Raw genomic sequence first — 21,006 nt, forward strand, 5'->3', positions numbered from 1 at the left:
GATTTCTCATGTGGCGATTTCCTTATTTTGTTGTAATTCAAAAACGAATAACCTGTAGATACATGACAATTTTACTGAATGTTTATATTAGCATTTCCTATACACCATACAATTTTGAAAATATTTTGACTCTTTTTGAGCTGTTTACGGACATTTTCAGTTTTCAATTTTTTTAGTTTTTTTTTCTATAAATATCAATAAAGTTTTATCTGTTGGGCCAAAAAGTGTAAAAATGTAATACAAAGCTCCTGATATATTGTTACAATATCAGTTGAAAAATATTAAAAATACATAGGCACAATTTTTTTTTATAAGCATTTAAAGATCGAATTTTGACAAAATTTATCAAATTTTAATTTGAATAATTATTTTGTAGTTTAAAATTTATAAAATGTTCAACTTTTGTATCTAAGAATTGAAAATTTAAAACAAGATTCCACGTAAGTAATTAATTCTGTTACCATAAAATCTAAAAAATATATTTACACAGTTTATTTTTATAGTCATTTTAAGTACAAATTTGGACGAAATTACATATTAAAAACCTAGAATAACTATTTTTGTTATTTTGTTGTAATGGTTTAATATTATTCTTGGGTATACTTGAAACTTCTAAAGTATACTATTAGGTATATAATATCTATGATAGTATCACGGTTTGTTGATGTATAACGCGTTATAAGTACCTAATAGATATTATGATATGAGGAATTTGGAATTTATTACAGGTACCTATTAATTATTATAGGTCAATTTTTTTTAAATACTATAGACTATAATATAATATTATGTCTTATACCTAGACTGACATACCGTCTCCGCTCAGAATTGTTTTTCTTATACAATGATATTATATCATTGAATTCAAATTTAATACCAGTGACCCACTTGTAACCTACTGTACAGCAGAGCGAAATCCACTTACCCACCTTTTTTCAATTATATGTGTGGTGAAAATTATCGGGACCAAATAAAATATTATTGGTAAAATCGCACATAGCGTAATCCAGATTTCACTTTATTTCGCTTAATCTGAACAAAAACCTATCTGTCAGATTTGTCCGGAATAGTTGCAGCGTCTAATAAACTATAATATTAAATATTATTAATATTATTACCTATGTATTATAATATTTATGTACAAGTCAAAATTATTGTGACTACAATACCTACTAAACATACCAGCAATAAGTACACTGTAGATATTAATAATTATTGCGTAAATCAAACTACTTTTACACAGAGAACGTGGGTGGCTGCTCTATGACTCATATTCATCATTATCTCGTTGAATAATAATTTTTTTAACTTCGGATTTTTACCAAAAAGATTTTCATAATTTGGACTACAATAACAAACCAATAACTTGAAACTAAGAAAAAAAAGTTTTGTAGGTCTCTTAAGATAGATAGATCTTAAATCATGGACAGATGACAGAAATTATTAGAGTAGGCAGAGACCAAGGTATTTAAATTTATTAAATCTAGTTTTTAGACACCTATCCAATTCTGAACCAAATAACCACGTTTATGAGTTAAGAATTGAATAAAAATATATATATCATAATTTCTCATTTGTAAGAAATTTAGGTAGGTATTTTAACAAACAATTAAATGCTTCAAATTACAAAACTATTAGTTTTATTTTTCAATGTTCAATATGTATACATATAAATTTATATTATTGTACAAAATAAATGATAAATATTGATTGTTATTGCAACATAAAATGGACTTTATAAATTACAAATTACAGTAACATATTAATAATAATCAATAATAGTATAAACAACTAGTAAAATGTAAACAACCCAAATATCTATTCTGAATAAGTATACTAACAAAATACAAAATTATAGACTACTATGTAATTCTTGTAACAAAAATTGAATTAATTACATATTATAAACTTATAGTTTCCTACTATTTTAGTTTTTTTTTAGTATATATTTATTGCATTTAATTTGTGCCCTGTATAAGAATAAGCTCAGACCGTTTTTTGATTTTATTTCAGTTAACATATTTTAGAATCTACCGAATAATATCATACATTTTAGACAAAATACAATGTTTATTTTTAAGTTATAATAATCATATAAATAGGTTAATAATTTCGGTTCATTGTTTAGATAGGTAGGTCGTAGGTTGATAATACAAAATATTACAGATCAATTATTATAATTGATTTAGGTTGATATAGTATTTACTAAGTTAATTAAAAATAACTAAAAATTATAGAACACACATAGCTATATAAAAATATATTATGTGGTACTAAATGTGCGTAGTGTAATTTTATTTTGTGTTAACAATATATATATTTTTTAAATAATTATAATATTATATTATATAACTGTTGTGTATTGTTAATATGAATAATAACATAAACGTATATTATAGTCTTTTATTATGAAAAGTATAAATCGAACTGACGTACATATAAAATTGTCTACTTGCTAATGACCGATGGACAATCCCCACCGATCGTAATATGATACTTATGATTATTATTGTTAATATAAACGTTTAGTATATAATGTAAATGCTGAATATGCAACATCTCTTTCCTTTAAAAAAAAATATTAAGTATTTGTATAGTGCTTATAATTACTATGTTAGTATTTATTTATTTTTTTTTTTTTTTTACATACGAGTATTTATTATATAATATGATAACTGATATAATTAATAGTTAATTATTGCCCTAAGCATAATCACTTGGAGAATATCTCTGAGGCGGTTTTCTAGATCTAATTGGTCTGGGTGTTTTATTTACTATTACGGGATCGGCCGGATCGGGATTTTGATTTTCAACTACAGTTTCAGTATTTTTATAATTTTCATTTGTTTGTCTAGCTGGTGTAGGTGACAGTGAGTTATTTATTTGGTTGTGTGGCCATATCTGATCAGTGTGTCTTATCCATTCAGAACCCTCGTCTAGTATGATTTTATGAGTGTTTTTACTAATGTTTTCTGTAATTTTTCCTTTTTGCCAATTTTCATTTTTATTTCGATAATCCTTAACTAATACCAAATCACCCTCTTTTATATTAATATATCTTATTCCTGAATTTTTTATTTGTGTAATTTGGTTATTAATAACTACTTCATTTGTGTTTGGGATTAATAAATCGAAAACGGTACGTGTTGAGCGGCCAAACATAAGTTTTGCTGGCGTTTCATTTGTGGTTGAGTGTACAGTATTTCTATACATCAATAAAAATTTATTCAAATGGTGTAATGATGTTGAACATTTATTAAAAAATTGCTTAACTATTTTTACTCCAGATTCGGCAAATCCATTTGAGGCTGGGTGGAAAGGTGCCCCTGTCAAGTGCCTGATACCTAGTGTCTTGCAATATGACTGGAATTCATCGCCATTAAAACATTTTGCATTGTCAGTTGTTATTGTTCTGGGAATGCCAAAACGTGCAATTAACTCAGACAGTTTTGTTATGACCGTTTGTGCTGTCATCGAATTTACTTGAAAAACTTCTAGCCACTTTGTGGTTGCATCGACAATAATTAGGAATGTTTTGTTTTTGTACGGACCTAAGAAATCGCAATGCACTCTCGTCCATTGTCTTTGTGGCCATTTCCACGGAGTTAGTACTGACTTAGGAGGATTAGGTCTCGCATTTATGCATTCATTGCAGTTTCGGGCCATATCCTCAATTTCTTTATCTATACTAGGCCACCAGAAATACGAACGCGCAATGCTTTTCATACTCGACATGCCAATATGACAAGAATGCAGTTCAGTTAGAATTGACTTACGGAATTTGGTTGGTATGATTACTCTATAGCCCCAAAATAAACAATCTTGTTCAGCAGTAATTTCTATTTTGCGTGTATTATACGAGTTTAATTCGGAATTTATTGAAAAGTCATTACTCCATGAACCTGTTTTTGTAGCGTGTAATACTCTAGAGGTAATTGGATCTCTTTACGTTTCAATTTTAATTTTGTGCCAATCTAGCGGAAATGGTGACTGTTCGTGAATAAAATTGATGTGAGCGTCATCATATTCATTAATATTATTGTTGCATTGGTTTGTTTTAATGCGTGATAAAAAGTCAGCAGTATTTCCTTCTGATTTAATATACTTAATTTCAAAATCGAATGAAGAAAGAACGTATGCCCAACGTTGTAAGCGATTTGCCGCATAAATTGGTATTCCTTTTTTTTCTCCAAATATGTGGATTAACGGTTTGTGATCAGTAACTAATGTAAATTTTCTACCGTATAAATAATCGTAAAATTTTTGAACACCAAAAATTATGGCTAGACCTTCTTTTTCGATTTGTGGAAATTTGCATTCACTGTTTGACAATACTCGTGATGCATATGCAATTGGTCTTTCTGAGTGGTCAGGATAAGTGTGCGATATGATTGCACCTAGTGCGTATGACGAAGAATCGACCGTGAGTTTTATGGGAAGTTTTTGGTCATAATGTGCTAACACAGGACTTGAGATAAGCATTTTTTTTATGTTATTATATGCTTGATCACATTCTGGTGACCATAGCCATTTTTTTTTTTGTCTTAGTAATGAGTATAACGGTTTAAGAATGTCTGCTGCTCTTGGAACAAATTTAATGTAATATGTTACTAAACCTAAAAATGATTTTAACATAGTTTTATTTTCTGGAACCAGGGCCGATTGTATTGCATTTATGTGTTTAGTTAAGGTGTGCAAGCCATGCTCATCGATTTTATGACCTAAATATTCAATTGAATTTTTGAGAAAACTACATTTGTTTTGTTTAACCCTTAAACCAACTTCGGATAAAACGTTAAGTAATTTTTTTAATCTATTGTTGTGTTCTTCTACCGTTTTTCCCGCAACTATTATGTCATCTTGAAATATACCAATCCCTTCTAAGCCTGTGGTTGATATTTCCATGGCTTTTTGGAATTCCCCAGCTGAGCTTTTTATTCCGAACGGATTTCGAGTATAACTGAATAGGCCTTTGTGAGTATTTATTGTAGTGTATTTGCGATCACTCTCTTTAATTACCATTTGTTGATATGCATCTTTGAGATCTATTTTAGAAAAATATTTTGAGCCACTTATATTCGCATAAAGATGTTCTATTTTTGGTAAGGGATACTCAGTTCCTTCCAATACGGGGTTGATTGTAATTTTGAAATCACCACAAATTCTAACTGTACCGTCGGGCTTAAGAATTGGAACAATTGGAGTGGCCCATTCGCTATAGTTCACAGGAGTTAAAATATTATTATCTATTAAACGATCAATTTCCGACTCTACCTTAGATTTTAGTGCTAAAGGAATTGACCTTGGCTTGAAAAACTTGGGTATTGCCCCCTTTTTTATGTTTAGCGATATTTGGTATTTATTAAAGGTGCCGATTTCATTTTTGAATAAATGCTCGAAATTTTTTAATATATTCTCTATATTTTCGTTTACATTTATAGTGTTATAAATGGGAGAATAGTTTATTATTTTTAAATCATTTCTACCAATTAATGGCGGTCCTCCGTTTTTTATTACGTAAATGCACATTTTAAAAGACTTTTTCAAATATTTAGCATTTACTATTAATTTTCCTATTGGGCTTATATCATTTCCGACGTAATCGCGTAGTGAAATATCGTTTGGTAATAAAGTTAAATTATTAAAACTTGTATCATATAATTGTTTTGACATTACACTATGCACAGCCCCCGTATCTATTTCAAATTTTAAATCTTTATTTTCAATTAATAAATTGATTATGTACGGTTTTACTTTATTTTGAAAGTTATTTTCAATCATATTAAAAAAAGTGTCAGATAAATTGTACGCGATTGCGTCATCATGAATATTTTCATTCGTGTTATTACCAGAATTTTCGGATAAAAATTTATTGTGTGAGCGGTTATCATACTTTGGTTTATTGTTCTTACTTTTACACATAGGAGCCAAATGACCTTTGATATTGCAAATATTACAACTGTAGTCCTTGTATCGGCATTCTTTTTGTGTGTGGTTTGATCGACCGCATGTTCCACATTTTGATTTTTCCGTGATTGACTGCTTGGCTGATTTTGCTTGCTGACTTTGTTTTTGATATTTGAAGTCAGCTTCTTCCTTTATCCATCCGGTTTTATTGTTGATTGTAGATTCTTTTGCAGCAGAAATTTCCATAAGTTGCGAATATGTGATGCTTATTTTTGAGGCATCTTCCTCTAGTAATCGATCTTGAATTGGTCCCGCGTTCATACCAACAACAAAAATGTCACGGATTACAATTTGTAATTCCGTTGAAAAATTACATTTTGATGCTAGGTTCTTTACTCTTGCTCCCCATTCAGCTACAGTTTCGTCTGGTCTCTGCTTTGCGTTGTAGAATGCATATCTTGATGCGAAGTACGATTTCACTGGCTTGTAATAATTGTTTAACAAACCTAATAGTGTGTCGTATGTCTGAACGTCTGGTTTTGCTGGAACGCATAAACTGAATAATATTTTGTGAACTTCCTCACTAATTGAAGATAGTAGTATAGCTCTCTTCTGGACTTCGTTACTTATTCCGTTTGCAATGAAAAAATTTGTAAGTCTTGATTCAAATATTGTTATGTCGTTTCCAGATTCAAATGTTCCTGGTGAACCTATTATATTATGGAATTGAGTAATATTTTTGTTATCCTCACCCATTTTATAAATATTTTAATTTAATATGAGATGAGTTTAAAAATGTTTATCTTCGTCGCCAATTTGTTGTGTATTGTTAATATGAATAATAACATAAACGTATATTATAGTCTTTTATTATGAAAAGTATAAATCGAACTGACGTACATATAAAATTGTCTACTTGCTAATGACCGATGGACAATCCCCACCGATCGTAATATGATACTTATGATTATTATTGTTAATATAAACGTTTAGTATATAATGTAAATGCTGAATATGCAACAATAACAATACTACTTACAAGTTATTCTAGTATAGAAGATACTTTACAAATTAAATCAATTTACACTAAGACATAATTAAAAAAAAATAAAAAGTTGAATAATTAAAATTATATATAAATAAAAGTATATTTAAAAATAATTTTGTATAACAATATCAATGATAACAGAATTTTAATAGTTTGTATAAGTAAATAATTTGATTTGTAGTACACAGTACCCACTTGTATGTCTTACCACAGACTATTTATTTTTTCATAATATTCACAAATTGTGCAAAAAAAATAATTCAAATTTTGTCAACAAAATTCTTAAACAATATTTGATTTTTTAAAACTAAGGCTGTAAATAGCACCGAACAAAAAGAATACACTAAAAAACATTCAAAATGCAATTACAAAATAATTAATATCTTTGGTTGAGATGAGTATTGCTGATGAAACTAAGTAGTAAAATAATTGTATCTATTTTATTTTTATAAATCTAATAATACACAAGAACTTGTTTTTCATCTATAAAGATGTAATTAAAGTTTTGAATTCAATCTTGAACTTATATATATGTAAAAACAGTCTTAGCTATATTAGGTAGGTATGAATGACATTTCAATCAAATCAAATTATTCAAGTTTTCTTTGTTGAAACTCAAACAAAACATTGTTATTTTATACTATAAAATACATTATATTAAGTTGAGCAGTCCAAACAGTAAACAGAATAATTTAAGAACAATAAAAAAAAAAATACAATTTGTAAATTTATAAACGACTAAATATTAAAACACACTAAATTAATTTTTCCAATATATTAAATGTACTTAGAATATACAATCAGTTAGTTAAATACTTAGGTATTAATTTTATATAATTTAAGTATTAATAAAACATATTATTTATTATGGAAGGAATGTATATGCAAAGAATTTTATTGTTATCAAAACGTAAAAGTTAAATGGAATATTTTTATGGAATATAACACTATTTTTTTATAAAAAAATATATGTTTAATAGATAAAAATTGTTGAAAAGAATCTTTAAATGTATTCTATTGGTAATATTATTAAATCTATGTACCTCTTAATAAATTCGACCTCAGAAAAAGTAAGGCATATAAAATAAATGTAAACATATTATGCTACAAAATAGTCATTACTCTTTAGTAACTTAAAAACACCATTAACTAATACATCATTTACATTATTTATAATTAAATATCTTAATATATAAGTATTGCTCATGACATTTTAATTAATATAATATTGAGTCAAATTATTTATGGCATTATTCGTTATTATGTTTGATTTATAATTGTGCGCTTTTTTTTACTTATTTATAAATTCACAAAGCTGTGACAGCAGAGCTTTTTTTTGATGAGTTATTATTTTTAGGTAATCTTTTCTCCAAGTCCACTCTAAAATCAAAAATAAAAAAAAATACATTTTAAATAAAATATAAGGAGAAAATATACAATGAATCAATAAATTAGAATGATCTAAATATTTTTTTTAAGTTGAAACCATTATTTAAAAATGTATAATATATGATTTAATTCGTAGAAAATACTACTCACAGATATTTCATTTTTAAAGTATTAGATTTTGGAACGGTTTCGATATAAATAAATATTTTTATAAGTTTATATACTTTGTACATGCATTTTAACTTTAGATTAATAAAATAATTTGGAATCTATAATTTGTGTACAATGGCAAAAGCACTCTATTTAATACAATTTCCTATATGACTACATATTAAATAGTAGAACAACAAATAGTATGAAGTGAGTAATATTTATCGGTCATATTATTTTACCTTTTTGATTTGTCACTGGATTTTTCTAATTTTTCTAGGCGCTCGTTTATTAATGACAATTGAGAACTATCATTCTGTAAAAAAATTGTATTAAGTTAAATTTGTTCACAGCTAAATAGATTTTTGTAGAAATTACTCACAGTATTTTCGTTTTTATTAGTATTAAATGAATTTAACTTTGACTCTAATGTTTGTTCCATTAATTTATGTGCTGCTCTTATTTCTTGAACAATATCTAAACAAAAATAATTCATAATTATTTATGTACTTCATTGAAAATTACGTAAGTAGTGTTGACTGCATACGTCTAGTCTATAAAGGTAGATGAAGTGATATAATTTAGTAGGGGTGAAAGGAGTTTTTAGATGTCTAAAACATTTATGAATTCATGATAGAAATTATTAGAAGTAGGATGGTATTATTGCTGGAACAATAATTGTCTACTTTAAGTACATTTATATAACTGTGATAAACTGGTATGTAACAAACAGGTGTTATGAATCAGTGTGGGTACTCAAAGGAATTTGGTGTATTAAGGTTTAAAACTAATGTTTTTCATACCACTGAGATTAAGAAACTTATAACTGCAAATAAAACCAGTTTGGATGGAGCTGCATTTACAAACATTCATTATTATCACAAATTTTAGTCAATAATTTTATCAAACAAGTGAAAGCTGATTAAATTACCGATATACAACTATTAAAGACTAAATTCAGTGCCTCTGCATATATATACATATTTAATATTTCTGAAAATTACTTGTAATAGATCCCGGATCGGTACAACCACATTTGTCATTATTTTTACTTGATATATCCAATTTCAAATTTCTTAATTCAATTTTCACTAATTCTAATTCATTAGCTAGTCTCTGATTATCTTTTTTTAATTCGGCCACTTCATTAGCATAATAAGTATCATACGATCCTTGGTCTGATTCACTGCTAAGTAGTTCAAATTTATCATCTTGGTTATTTAAACCTGGGTCACTATGTGTACGTTTAATTTCAGATTCGTTATCCGCAATATTAATGGGGGGTAAACTAGTAAATTGATCTCTGGATGACATATGTTGACTGGGTTCTAGATATTCTCTGCCAATACCGACTGGCACATACGGTTGATATATGGGATACAAAGTATGAAAGCGTGGGTCGACAGGTATATTAACTGGAACAGGATAACCACATACAGCGGAGTCTGACATTGTAGGATACAACCGTTGATTGGAGACATTGGAGTGATTCCATTGGTGCGGAGAGAATTCAGATATTTGTTCATTACAACTTGGTGGCCGATTATCAATCTTTGAATATCTTGATCTTGAAGGTTTGGGTTTTTTTGTAGTGTTATAATGGTTTCTATTATTAACAGAAGCTCTTTCAAGATTATGGTCAGAAAAAGTGGTTCTGTAATTAAAAGAAAATAGACATAATGAATAGTGATGTATAATAAATACATACATAAATGTAATTTAAGTTAGTTTTAGAAAGCAATATAATTGTTACCTGTTAGAGTTGTACATTTTATAGGTATTTATGTTGAAATAATAAAATCCAAATTTGTTAACTAATTCCTAAAAGTAAAATAATAAATTCTTTATTCTAATGAATCATTTTATTTTTATAATATTAAATAAACTGATAGTGTATGATGATAAATGATAATAATTATGATAACACAGTTAATGGCCATGATTAAGAAATTAATATGTGGTCAAAATACAATATACAAATAAAATATACATACCATAGAAAAAAAACTAAATAGCCATTAGTCAATAGTCAGTTAAAGAATCTTTACGGTAGTTAGTATTTAGTTGGCATTAATTTAAAGAACTCTGAATAAAGTTAATAGAAAAATGTGATTAATGTATTATAATATACATCCTAATTTATGAGTGATTACGTGTGAACTAAAGAGATTTTATTTTATTTTTATTTTCTGCAGAAGAAATGTTATTGCTTATTGAATTAATATTTTTAACTATAATAACGTTCTAGTAAAAGAAATAACTATTAATTTGACATGAATAAAAAAATAGTAATTTAATAATATGATAAATGATAGGTAACTAGATATTATTTATTAAAAGTATACAGTTTATTATATTCTCAATTTTTATTTAAACAAGGTAGATAAATAATAAGACAAAAGATTCCATAAATTATGATTGATTATAAAATGTATTCTGCAAGAACTGGGGGAAAAACTTAAAGAACAATATATCTATATATTAAAAATAGAAACAAGTATCTATAGCAACATATCTTGCACAAGCCCCAATTATTTTATGTGCAACATAAATTGGTTACCTATCTATCATGGAAAATCTAAAACTTTAAAAATGGATTCTTTCATTTTTTTGATAAGTTGATTTATAGATGATAAAGCAAACAAAATATTTCTAAGTTGAGTTGTATATAAAATAAATATACTTTGTAATCTCTTTTAATTTATAATAAGTTTTATTTATTATTAATATATAGGTACATTAAATTAATATGTAACATAAAATCATTTTAATTTGAGCAACTATTATAATATGAAATATAAATATATAATGTTATATTGACTAAAAAAAAAAATGCTGAAAATATTAAACAAACTTAAAATAATGACAATTATATTTATTATTTTTTTGGTAGGTAACAAAAACATTATGGCGTAATATGTTTTATGAGATCAAAAATCAATAAAAATTATAAAATTAAAAATAATCATACAATAAATGACAGTATAAATTTAGTTTCCTACGGTGTTTAAATTGTTTTGATTGATAATGTTACACTGTTACTGTATGGTATATTATAATTATACAGTCAGTACCACTTAATGTGATCACATTGGTTCAGGCCATTTTGATTCTAATAACCAGTTGATTTCATAAAGCATCTTTTTTTCAATAAAATATTTGGTTTGGGATTTTCATTTTTGATAAACGGTTGATTTTAAAAAACCAGTGATCACATTAAGTGGAACTCACAGCATTATCATAGTTCAGAGGTTATTATAATTTAAAACATGACTCAAAAACCTTAGGATACTCTGTATTAAAACATAATAATATAATATGACTAAATTTACTATGCCTGAATATTAAGTCAACTTTTAAAGCTAATAACACAACACAATATTAATGTATTTACAATTAATTATTATAAATTTATAATCTAGTATAACAATTTATAAAACAATAATTGAAGAGCATATCAAATCAACAATAACATAATAAATAAATTTAAAATTAATAATTTGTAGCTGACTTATATGAACACGATTATAATAAGGCTTATTTTCTAAGGACTAAATCTTTACTAGTTTAGGGTCTTAAGGACGGATTTACAATATTGCTGACCATTGTTAACTTTTTCTTCTTTTAATCCATTAGTAATTTTTTTTTAAGTACCTATTACTATATATAAAAAAAAGCATACGGTTTGACCAATAATAAATTGTTTAGATTCATATTTCAATACTTCATGAATCGTTCTAATTGTGAAATCAAATATCATTAAATAGGTATTTAGTGAATATTCTCAAAAAAAAAAAAAAAAAAACCCACCAAAATATGCAATAGATAATACACAAAATATAACCTATATAGTCATCTAAAAATAAATTTGAATAAATAAAGACAAATAGTTTAGTTGAAGCCTATAAAACCGATTTGGAATCTGCATTTGTAATGAGTTTTTAATCTTTAAGAGCTTTTGAGAAACTGGAATATTTGTCAATGAAATTCTAATGAGACATCAAACAAATAAATACTAATGGTAACAAGTTTTCCAAATGTAAGCATTGCTTTCAGAATAAATTTATCAATTTTTGGTACTTCGCGAGAAGGGGAAGATAAATTATCTTCTTTATCAGTAAGTACTTGCAATTGAACAAAAATTGCTCCATTATTGTTATTTTTTTGTTACAATCATCTTCTGTATTATATTTAATAAAGAAGTATGCAAAATGGTATAAAATAAGTTGTTTTTTTTTTATGGTTTTTGACAATTTAATTGTATATATATTTGGAGTAAAATGAATTGTTTTTAAGATCTGTTAAAATTATTGTTGAAGTACTGGAGACTGGAGTATCTATTTAAACATACTTTCTTATCATCAAATAGTGGCCATGTTTACTGCATATTAAATGTGTTTAGTTAAAACAGGGATGGAAAACGTTTTTGATTTTTTGATTTCCGTTTTTGTTTATTGATTTAAAAACTATCGTTTTTGTTTAACATTTTTGATCATTAGGTTTTTGATTAATGTTTTTAAAAACGTTATTTTTCTATATTGTTTTTGATTAACGTTTTTAAAAATGTTATTTTCCTATTGTTTCCAAATAACGTTTTTGATAATATATTTTTTTTTTATATTATATTCTTATAACTTTTAACTTTTAAGTTATAATAGTAACGCACAATATAGAAATGCACTTAGAAGTTGAAAATTAAAATTAATTATTATATATATAAAAAAAAACAATATTATCAAAAACGTTATTTGGAAACAATATATATTATATACAGAATATATTATATTCTTATAACTTGTAACTTTTAAGATATAATAGTAACGCGCAATACAGAAATGCACTTAAAAGTTAAAAATTAGAATTAATTATTCTTAATATTTAAATTTTAAACCAAAATTATAATTTATATAATTAGAAATTTAGAAAATTAGAAAATTCAAAATTACTGATTTCAAATTAAAATTTTTAAAAGTTAAAGGTTAAAAAGTAAAGACAAGTGAATTTTTTTTCGTGTTATAATTTAATAATGTATAATACGATAATATATTTTCGTTATTAAATTTTTTTCGGTTTTTGGGATTTTTTGTTATAGTTTTTCACTTGTTTATTGTTTTTGATTTATTTATTGTTTTCGTTTTTTGTTTTTTTTTTCGTTTTCGGTTTTTGATTTTTTCTGTTTAATAACATTTTCCATCCCTGAGTTAAAAGGAAGCTAAAAATATTTAATTTTGTCAAACCAATAATAATTATTATAGTAAGCCATTTCATAACGAATTTCTTTATTTACATTTGTTCTTACATAATATAGTAGTTTTTATATATTATACTACATAATATGCAAGTTTAACTACCTCAGATTCAATATTGTTTACCAAATTAATAAATGTAAGATTTAATGAGTTTTTGAGAAATTTTGTATTTATAGTTATAAAATATAAATTTGTACTATCTGAGCAATATAAACATTATGATAAAATTCACTGCTATAAAATTTAATCTTAAACTCAACCTAATTTGTAGTATCTTAAATTATTCTACTTGCCTTTTTTTAAATTTTTTGTATTTTTTACACCATACTCTGAACATAAGCACCACGGGGTTAAAGTCTTATTACATTTTAATTCTATATCCAACACTAGAGTAGGAACACCATCTATGAGCAATTCATGTTTCTTTTTTACAAAATAGTTTACATTATGTAATCCAGTGTGTCTATCACGTTTTCTTGTTACTTCGCGTTGGTTATAGCATTTTGTCATATCACGTTTTCTAACAGTTCGATCATGGTTGTGTCTGAAAAATACAAATTAAACATACATTTTACAAACAATTTCTTGTTAAAAATATGTATGATCATACAAATTAATTCTCCCACCTGAATGTATTTGATGTGCCTGTTGTTAAATTTCCTGGTCTATGAATACCTATCTTGGCTTCCTTAAGACGTAAATAGAACTCATCATCTTCAAGTCCCCAACCCCAATAATTGTTGCTTAAGCCATCAATTTGTATAAAGTCTTCTCTATTCATATTATAAAGATGCCAAATTAACCAACATATTATTATTTAAAATTAAAATGTAAATAACATACTTGGTAATAAGTAGAATGCCACCTACAAATGAAGCATAATGGTAACGTGGATGTAAATGAGGTGCAGCTATGTGGTTAACATGGCCAGTCGGAGGATAATGATAATCAAGTGCAGGGTTAAGAGGAAATAAATCAACATCATGCATAGCTATATAATCGATCATGCTGTATGAGGACATTATTTCTTTAAATCCAGCATTGATCAATGAACCTCTGTTAAAACGGTACTGATCAACCTGAATGGTAAATAAAAAAGAATATTTTTAAACTTATTATAATCATATTTGAATATGACAGTTGAATTACTTGGTTGATAACAAATATTTCGTGGAGTACATCTTGGTTTTTCAGAAATGAATGAATATGTGGCACAAATTCTAGGAGCTCGTCAAACCTTTCTCTAAATGGTATTACGATGCCTAGTTTATTACCCTTAAACATGGTAGAAGCCTGTTCTCGTAATCGTATATTTCCGCCATTCTCAAGTTCTCCTAAAAAAATTCAAGTAGGTAACTATTAAAACTAAAAATAATAACCAAATATTTAACATTTCATACACGCTCATTAAATAGTAATAATTTATATATAATACAGGTACTTACGCACATACAACAGCGACAATAATAGAGTGATTACCAAAGTGAGTATGATTCCAATTAATAAAATTTTTGCTTTAAACATCATGATTATAAAATATTTATTGATTATTGAATTTCTAAAGATTTTGTTACAACATTCATAATTCAGTTAGAAGAATAGGAACATTGGAATTGATACACGACAAATGAGAAAGTCTTTACGAGTTTGGAAGATTTTTTAATTATTTGATTTCAATTACCACTTTAATTTAAACTATTCCAATTTCAATTTTACTGAAAATACATTTAACCCGATCGAAACATTCAGAAATTAGTTGTAATTTAATCATTGTAAATTAAAATTGTTTTATTTTCCTAATACAATTAGGGAAATAAAATCATTTAGATCGAGTTTATCCGTGAGTCGGAACGTAAAACTCCATAACATTCAAAAATAAATGGATAATAAGAAAATTTAAATAGATAATAAAAGATAATTTGTTATCTATCTATTTAACTTTCTAGTCGAGGTTTAAGATGGTTATTAAACTCTGGTAACCCTTCGTAAAATAAGAAATTGTCTTCCATGAAATAAAATAAATCCCTCCAAGACGTTGTATGTCCGCACGGTTTAAGATATACTTATATATATGTATATCTTAAACCGTGGTCTAACCTTTAAAATAATTTGGTTATTTAATATTTAGTTGTTAACGTTTTTGGCGGCAAAAGAATTATTGCATTGTTGTTGGTTATTCCTTTGCTATAATAGTATAATACTCTGTTACAGTTTACTGTTTGCGTCCATCGTTTTCGCTTGTTCTGATTTCCGTTTAATTGTAAATGGTTCAGGTTAGTATTTTCATTTGTACTTTCTACGCGGTGTAAGTTTTGCCGTCTTACAGTATTTCCGCGTTGTCCAAAAGATAAATAGCTCTACAAACGTAAGTACGATTTTGTTGGTTTAATTTACGACTCGAACAATATGATAATATACCTAATACATAGTTCTTAACTATATATATTAAAAATTTTAAATTTATAACCATGCGTGTGAAAATGTTAAGTAATGTGTTATGTGAAAGAGTATTAGCATTGTTATATACTTATATAGTCCGTAAAAAACATTACTAAAATACCTGCCATCTCTATTTGTTAGGTAATAGTTATAAGCTTGGTTGATTGGGCTGAATCATTCCAATATCTAATATTATAGACGGCACTCAGTGTATCCTTATAGAAGTGAACTCCATTTACAATGATTAATAACAAATGAATAATAGGTACTCGATAGTTTTTTATTAGTATGTTCAATCAGTTTGTAATTGTGGTGAGGGGCGATTGCTAAATTAATATTAAATATATTTTTGATTTATCATCAATCAAATATCCATTTTCTAAATGCCAGAACTATAACCTATAGTATTTACGTAATGAAATTTATTCTGCTTAACATTTACTTACGATTATGTTTTTTTATGCTGCATAGATCTTTATTCCATCGATTCATTAAGCTGTATAATATGGACCTATTCTAAATAGATAGATCGTAGATCTATTTATATTTGAATGGCAATACTAAATTCATAGTACTTACCACTTCATATTAAAAATTAAAAGTTTGAAATTGAAGTGTGAGTGGAAATCTATTTGAAGTTTTAAATTAATGAGGTCATATATAGGTCATAAAATTAATTTTTTCAGACATTTTGTAACTAGGTTACCTATTATTAATTTTTTTTTTTTTATAAGTATTTACAAATATATAAATATGCATTATTTTCTGGAAAGTCAAGTAAAACTCTGAGTAAAACATTGTTTTAAATTTACTATTATTAAATCAAATATAAATTGTACACATGATAAAAATATATATATATATATATATAAATAGATATATAGGTAAAAATCTGTTTCATTGATCAGAGAATTTAAAATTAAAAATTTTAATTTGTATTTAAATCGGTTTAGGGGTTTCTTGAGAATTTTTTGTTTAATTTTTAATTTATACACTATACCGATCTCTAGATTTAACTTCATTGGTAATTCAAAATATTAGTTGAAGAAATTTTGTTGCGACCATTTACATTTGTCAATCGTAATACTTATGGTTTTGATACGTCGATAATGTCTTTATCTATTTACAGTCCAGGATTCATACCGGTAATAACTAATAAATCAGTTGGTATTACATTGTAATTGAGTTTATTTCCTCAAGTTCTGTGGTAATTATTATTATCAAACCATTTTACAATCGGGAAACACAATATTTATTGAAATTGAACAGGCATCTATATAAAAATTAAATATTAGGTATGGCTTGGATTTTTGAGGATGCTAAGACACCTAGCACCCTACTATTTGTGCTTATGAAGCTAATACAGACTTACTATGCTGTTATTTAATTACCTACTAGCTGTTGTAGATTTTATTTTACGAGTATTTTATATGCATTGTATACATATTTATGTACTTAACTATAAAGTAGCAATATTATACAAGAGTAAATTTAGTGCACTGAGTTAACAATTTATATAGATTTTCATATTCTATTGTGTAGTGCTGAAAAAAATTGACTTAAACTTCTTCTACTGGATCAATAAAGATACATACCTACAATAAAAAATTATGTAAGGCTCCTTTAACCTATTATAAATATTAATAAGACTTATTTCCTATTTTTATATTTTTTTTTTTAGTTTTGAAAATGATGGAGGATGACATTGAACAAAGACTTAGAGATATCCAGAAGGAATATCTGAGTTTTCTAGATGATGAAGAAAATCAAAATGTATACCATAAAAAGGTTAAGTTAATGATTGATGAAAACGGCCAAAGACTACTAATAGACATTAATGATTTACGTAAAAAGAATCCTAATAGAACTCATGAATTATTAACAAATACTTTTGAAGAACAATTTGCTTTGGAGCGTGCACTTAAAGAATATGTTGCAAATATCGATTCTACTTATGCCAATAAATATGATGAATTTTTCGTTGCATTTGAAGGTAGTTTTGGAAGTCGTCATGTCACACCTAGGACTATGAATAGTAAGTTTTTGGGAAATTTGGTGTGTTTAGAAGGCATTGTTACAAAGTGTTCTCTGGTTCGTCCCAAAATAGTAAGAAGTGTACATTTTTGTCCAGCTACTAAAAAAACTATAGAGCGCCGTTACACAGATTTGACATCAACATCTGCTTTTCCATCTAGTTCTGTATATCCAACAAAAGATGATGATGGTAATCCTTTGGAAACTGAATATGGTCTTTCTGTGTACAAAGATCATCAGACATTAACAATTCAAGAAATGCCCGAAAAAGCACCAGCTGGACAATTGCCACGCTTTGTTGATATTATATGCGATAATGATTTAGTTGATTGTTGTAAGCCCGGTGACCGAGTACAAGTGGTTGGTAGTTATCGTTGTCTTCCTAATAAACAAGGAGGTTATACAACTGGAAATTTTAGAACTATTGTAATTGCTAACAATATATCACAGTTAAGTAAAGATGCAACATATTCTGTTAGTAGAGACGATGTTTTCAACTGTAGAAAATTATCAAGAAGGAAGGGTGATATATTCAACTTATTGGCTCGATCATTAGCACCTTCTATTCATGGCCATACTTTTATCAAAAAAGCAATTCTTTGTCTATTGTTGGGTGGAATTGAAAAAATTTTACCTAATGGAACACGTCTGCGTGGAGATATAAATTTGTTATTAATTGGTGATCCGAGTGTTGCTAAATCACAATTACTGAGATACGTGTTATGTGCTGCTCCAAGAGCTGTAGCCACTACAGGCAGAGGAAGTTCAGGAGTTGGTTTGACTGCTGCTGTCACTACAGATCAAGAAACTGGCGATCGGCGATTGGAAGCTGGAGCTATGGTACTTGCTGACAGAGGTGTTGTGTGCATTGATGAATTTGATAAAATGTCTGATATAGATAGAACAGCTATTCATGAAGTTATGGAGCAAGGCAGAGTATCTATTTCAAAAGCTGGTATACATGCAAGGCTTAATGCCAGGTGCTCTGTTTTAGCTGCTGCTAACCCTGTATATGGTAGATATGATCAATATAAAACTCCAATGGAAAACATAGGTCTGCAAGATTCATTACTATCTCGGTTTGATTTATTGTTTGTTATGTTAGATGTACCTGATAGTGAAAATGATCGTTTGATATCGGAGCATGTTGTTCGTATTCACAGATACAGAGATCCTAAAGAACAAGATGGTGAAGCGTTACCAATGGGTTCAGGTGTGGATATTTTGAGCACTAGAAATTTGGAAATTGATGAGAATGATCCATCTAAAACCAGAATGTTTGAAAAATATGAACCGTTGCTTCATGGACCGCAAAACCATAAATCAGACCAAACTTTAAGTAGTCAATTCATGAGAAAATATATACATATTGCTAAATGTGTCAAGCCTGTATTGACCGAAGAAGCGTCTAATGAAATATCCGAAGAATATTCTAGACTTCGCTCTCAGGAAGCTGTTGAATCTGATGCTGCAAGGACTCAGCCTGTTACTGTAAGAACACTAGAAACATTAATCCGTCTTTCTACTGCTCATGCTAAAGCTCGTTTGTCCAAAAATGTTGAACAACAAGACGCTCAAGCAGCAATTGAGCTTGTTCAGTTTGCTTACTTTAAAAAAGTATTAGAGAAACCTAAAAGAAAACGGCAAGTCAGTGATGAAGAATCTGGAGATGAACAAGATTCACAAAATAAACCTCCAAAAAGAAAATCAAAAAAAAATGATGACGATCCTTATTCATTTGAAGACGGGGAAGAGGAGGAGATTGATGCTGCTGAATCAGAAGCTATGGAAGTAGATACAGATAATTCAGGAACACTAAGAGGAGGTCCACCCCCAGTATCACAAACATCAATCACTCCAGATAGGTATAAAGTATTTAAGTCAACATTAAGTAAAGTTTTTCAAAAACATAGATCACAATCATTGGGTTTTAAACGAATGCTCACTATGATAAATGAAGAACATGTAGCAGAAACTTTTACTGAAAATGAAGCTTATGCTGCTATTTATAAAATGATGGATGCTAACTTCATAATGTTTTCAGATGGAATTATATTTTTAATATAGAATATAAGTCTTTATTGAGTATTTTCAAAAATAATTTATTCACTTTCAATTTATACAGGACATAATAAAATAAATTAATTATTTATAATTTATAAGTTTAAAATTAATTTCTAAAATTTAAATTGTTTAGTTTAGTTTTTTTATAAATGTCTAATTAAATCTTTCAAAAAATTGTTTTGTTAAACTGTAAAAAATAAAATACATAGGTACTTTTGTTTAATTTTATATTTAGTGATTATTCATATTAATTATTTTAATTATTACCACTTACTATACTAGACATTTAAATGTTTATTGTATATAGATTATAGATAAAATATAACATTATATAAGTACTGACAGAAAACTATTGTGGACATTTTCTTAATTGTTAAAATGTGAAAAGTGTTAAAAGAATTTTAAAAAAAAAAGAGAATAATAATTGGTATGGAAGTTTTATACCTATTATTAAAATATTCGTAATATTAGTATTTAATACACGGAAAAATAGTATATTTTATATTTTTTTTTTTACAATTGAAAATTTCAGCATTAAAACACATTTTTTAAATATTTTGATATTTTGTACTGATTTATTATCTATTTATTGATTACTTACTTATACATTGATATTTGATATGCAATGTTTTGTTTGACTTTTATATTGATATTTTCTTCTGTTTATTTAGACATTATGTATGCTTAATTTGTATTGAATAATACATTATGTGACTTACGTTTTCA

At 26.9% G+C, this 21,006-nt stretch overlaps 3 protein-coding genes across 4 annotated transcripts; 1 reads left to right on the forward strand and 2 right to left on the reverse strand.

Annotated features, from left to right (window-relative positions):
• Positions 1 to 7,607: 7,607 nt before the first annotated feature.
• On the reverse strand, positions 7,608 to 10,304 carry LOC100572526. The gene is made up of 5 exons (XM_003247259.4): positions 10,248 to 10,304; positions 9,499 to 10,148; positions 8,877 to 8,971; positions 8,737 to 8,810; positions 7,608 to 8,335 (listed from the first exon to the last, which is right to left on the reverse strand). The coding sequence occupies exons 1-5, from the start codon at positions 10,262 to 10,264 to the stop codon at positions 8,263 to 8,265; spliced, it is 909 nt and encodes a 302-aa protein (XP_003247307.1). The 5' UTR covers positions 10,265 to 10,304; the 3' UTR covers positions 7,608 to 8,262.
• Positions 10,305 to 13,636: 3,332 nt separating this feature from the next.
• LOC100159143 (beta-1,4-galactosyltransferase 7) lies at positions 13,637 to 15,623 on the reverse strand. Its single transcript, XM_001944615.5, has 5 exons — positions 15,189 to 15,623; positions 14,893 to 15,077; positions 14,587 to 14,822; positions 14,370 to 14,516; positions 13,637 to 14,287 (listed from the first exon to the last, which is right to left on the reverse strand). Exons 1-5 carry the CDS (start codon positions 15,268 to 15,270, stop codon positions 14,029 to 14,031), a joined length of 909 nt encoding a protein of 302 aa, XP_001944650.1. The 5' UTR covers positions 15,271 to 15,623; the 3' UTR covers positions 13,637 to 14,028.
• Positions 15,624 to 15,911: 288 nt separating this feature from the next.
• On the forward strand, positions 15,912 to 20,339 carry LOC100164651 (DNA replication licensing factor MCM3). 2 transcript variants are annotated; one of them, XM_016807729.1, is made up of 3 exons: positions 15,912 to 16,108; positions 17,725 to 17,794; positions 17,864 to 20,339. In XM_016807729.1, exon 3 carries the CDS (start codon positions 17,872 to 17,874, stop codon positions 20,281 to 20,283), a length of 2,412 nt encoding a protein of 803 aa, XP_016663218.1. In that variant the 5' UTR covers positions 15,912 to 16,108; positions 17,725 to 17,794; positions 17,864 to 17,871; the 3' UTR covers positions 20,284 to 20,339. The 2 variants fall into 2 exon arrangements, with proteins under 2 accessions (XP_016663218.1, XP_001943692.1); XM_001943657.5 differs by lacking the exon at positions 17,725 to 17,794.
• Positions 20,340 to 21,006: the final 667 nt, after the last annotated feature.

Source organism: Acyrthosiphon pisum, chromosome A2 (assembly GCF_005508785.2).
Source record: "Acyrthosiphon pisum isolate AL4f chromosome A2, pea_aphid_22Mar2018_4r6ur, whole genome shotgun sequence".
In the NCBI taxonomy this organism is placed as follows: domain Eukaryota; kingdom Metazoa; phylum Arthropoda; class Insecta; order Hemiptera; family Aphididae; genus Acyrthosiphon; species Acyrthosiphon pisum.

Excerpts from the sequence above, each read along its gene's own strand:
- LOC100572526 (XM_003247259.4), bottom strand. Across the intron at positions 8,811-8,876 it reads CTAATAAAAACGAAAATACT|AATGATAGTTCTCAATTGTC; the intron begins GTGAGTAATTTC and ends ATTTTTTTACAG. Across the intron at positions 8,336-8,736 it reads TCCAGTGACAAATCAAAAAG|AGTGGACTTGGAGAAAAGAT; the intron begins GTAAAATAATAT and ends TTTTGATTTTAG.
- LOC100159143 (XM_001944615.5), bottom strand. The coding sequence starts at position 15,270 with ATGATGTTTAAAGCAAAAATTTTATTAATTGGAATCATACTCACTTTG. Across the intron at positions 14,823-14,892 it reads AAATATTTGTTATCAACCAA|GTTGATCAGTACCGTTTTAA; the intron begins GTAATTCAACTG and ends TTTACCATTCAG. Across the intron at positions 14,288-14,369 it reads GGCACATCAAATACATTCAG|ACACAACCATGATCGAACTG; the intron begins GTGGGAGAATTA and ends TGTATTTTTCAG.
- LOC100164651 (XM_016807729.1), top strand. The coding sequence starts at position 17,872 with ATGATGGAGGATGACATTGAACAAAGACTTAGAGATATCCAGAAGGAA.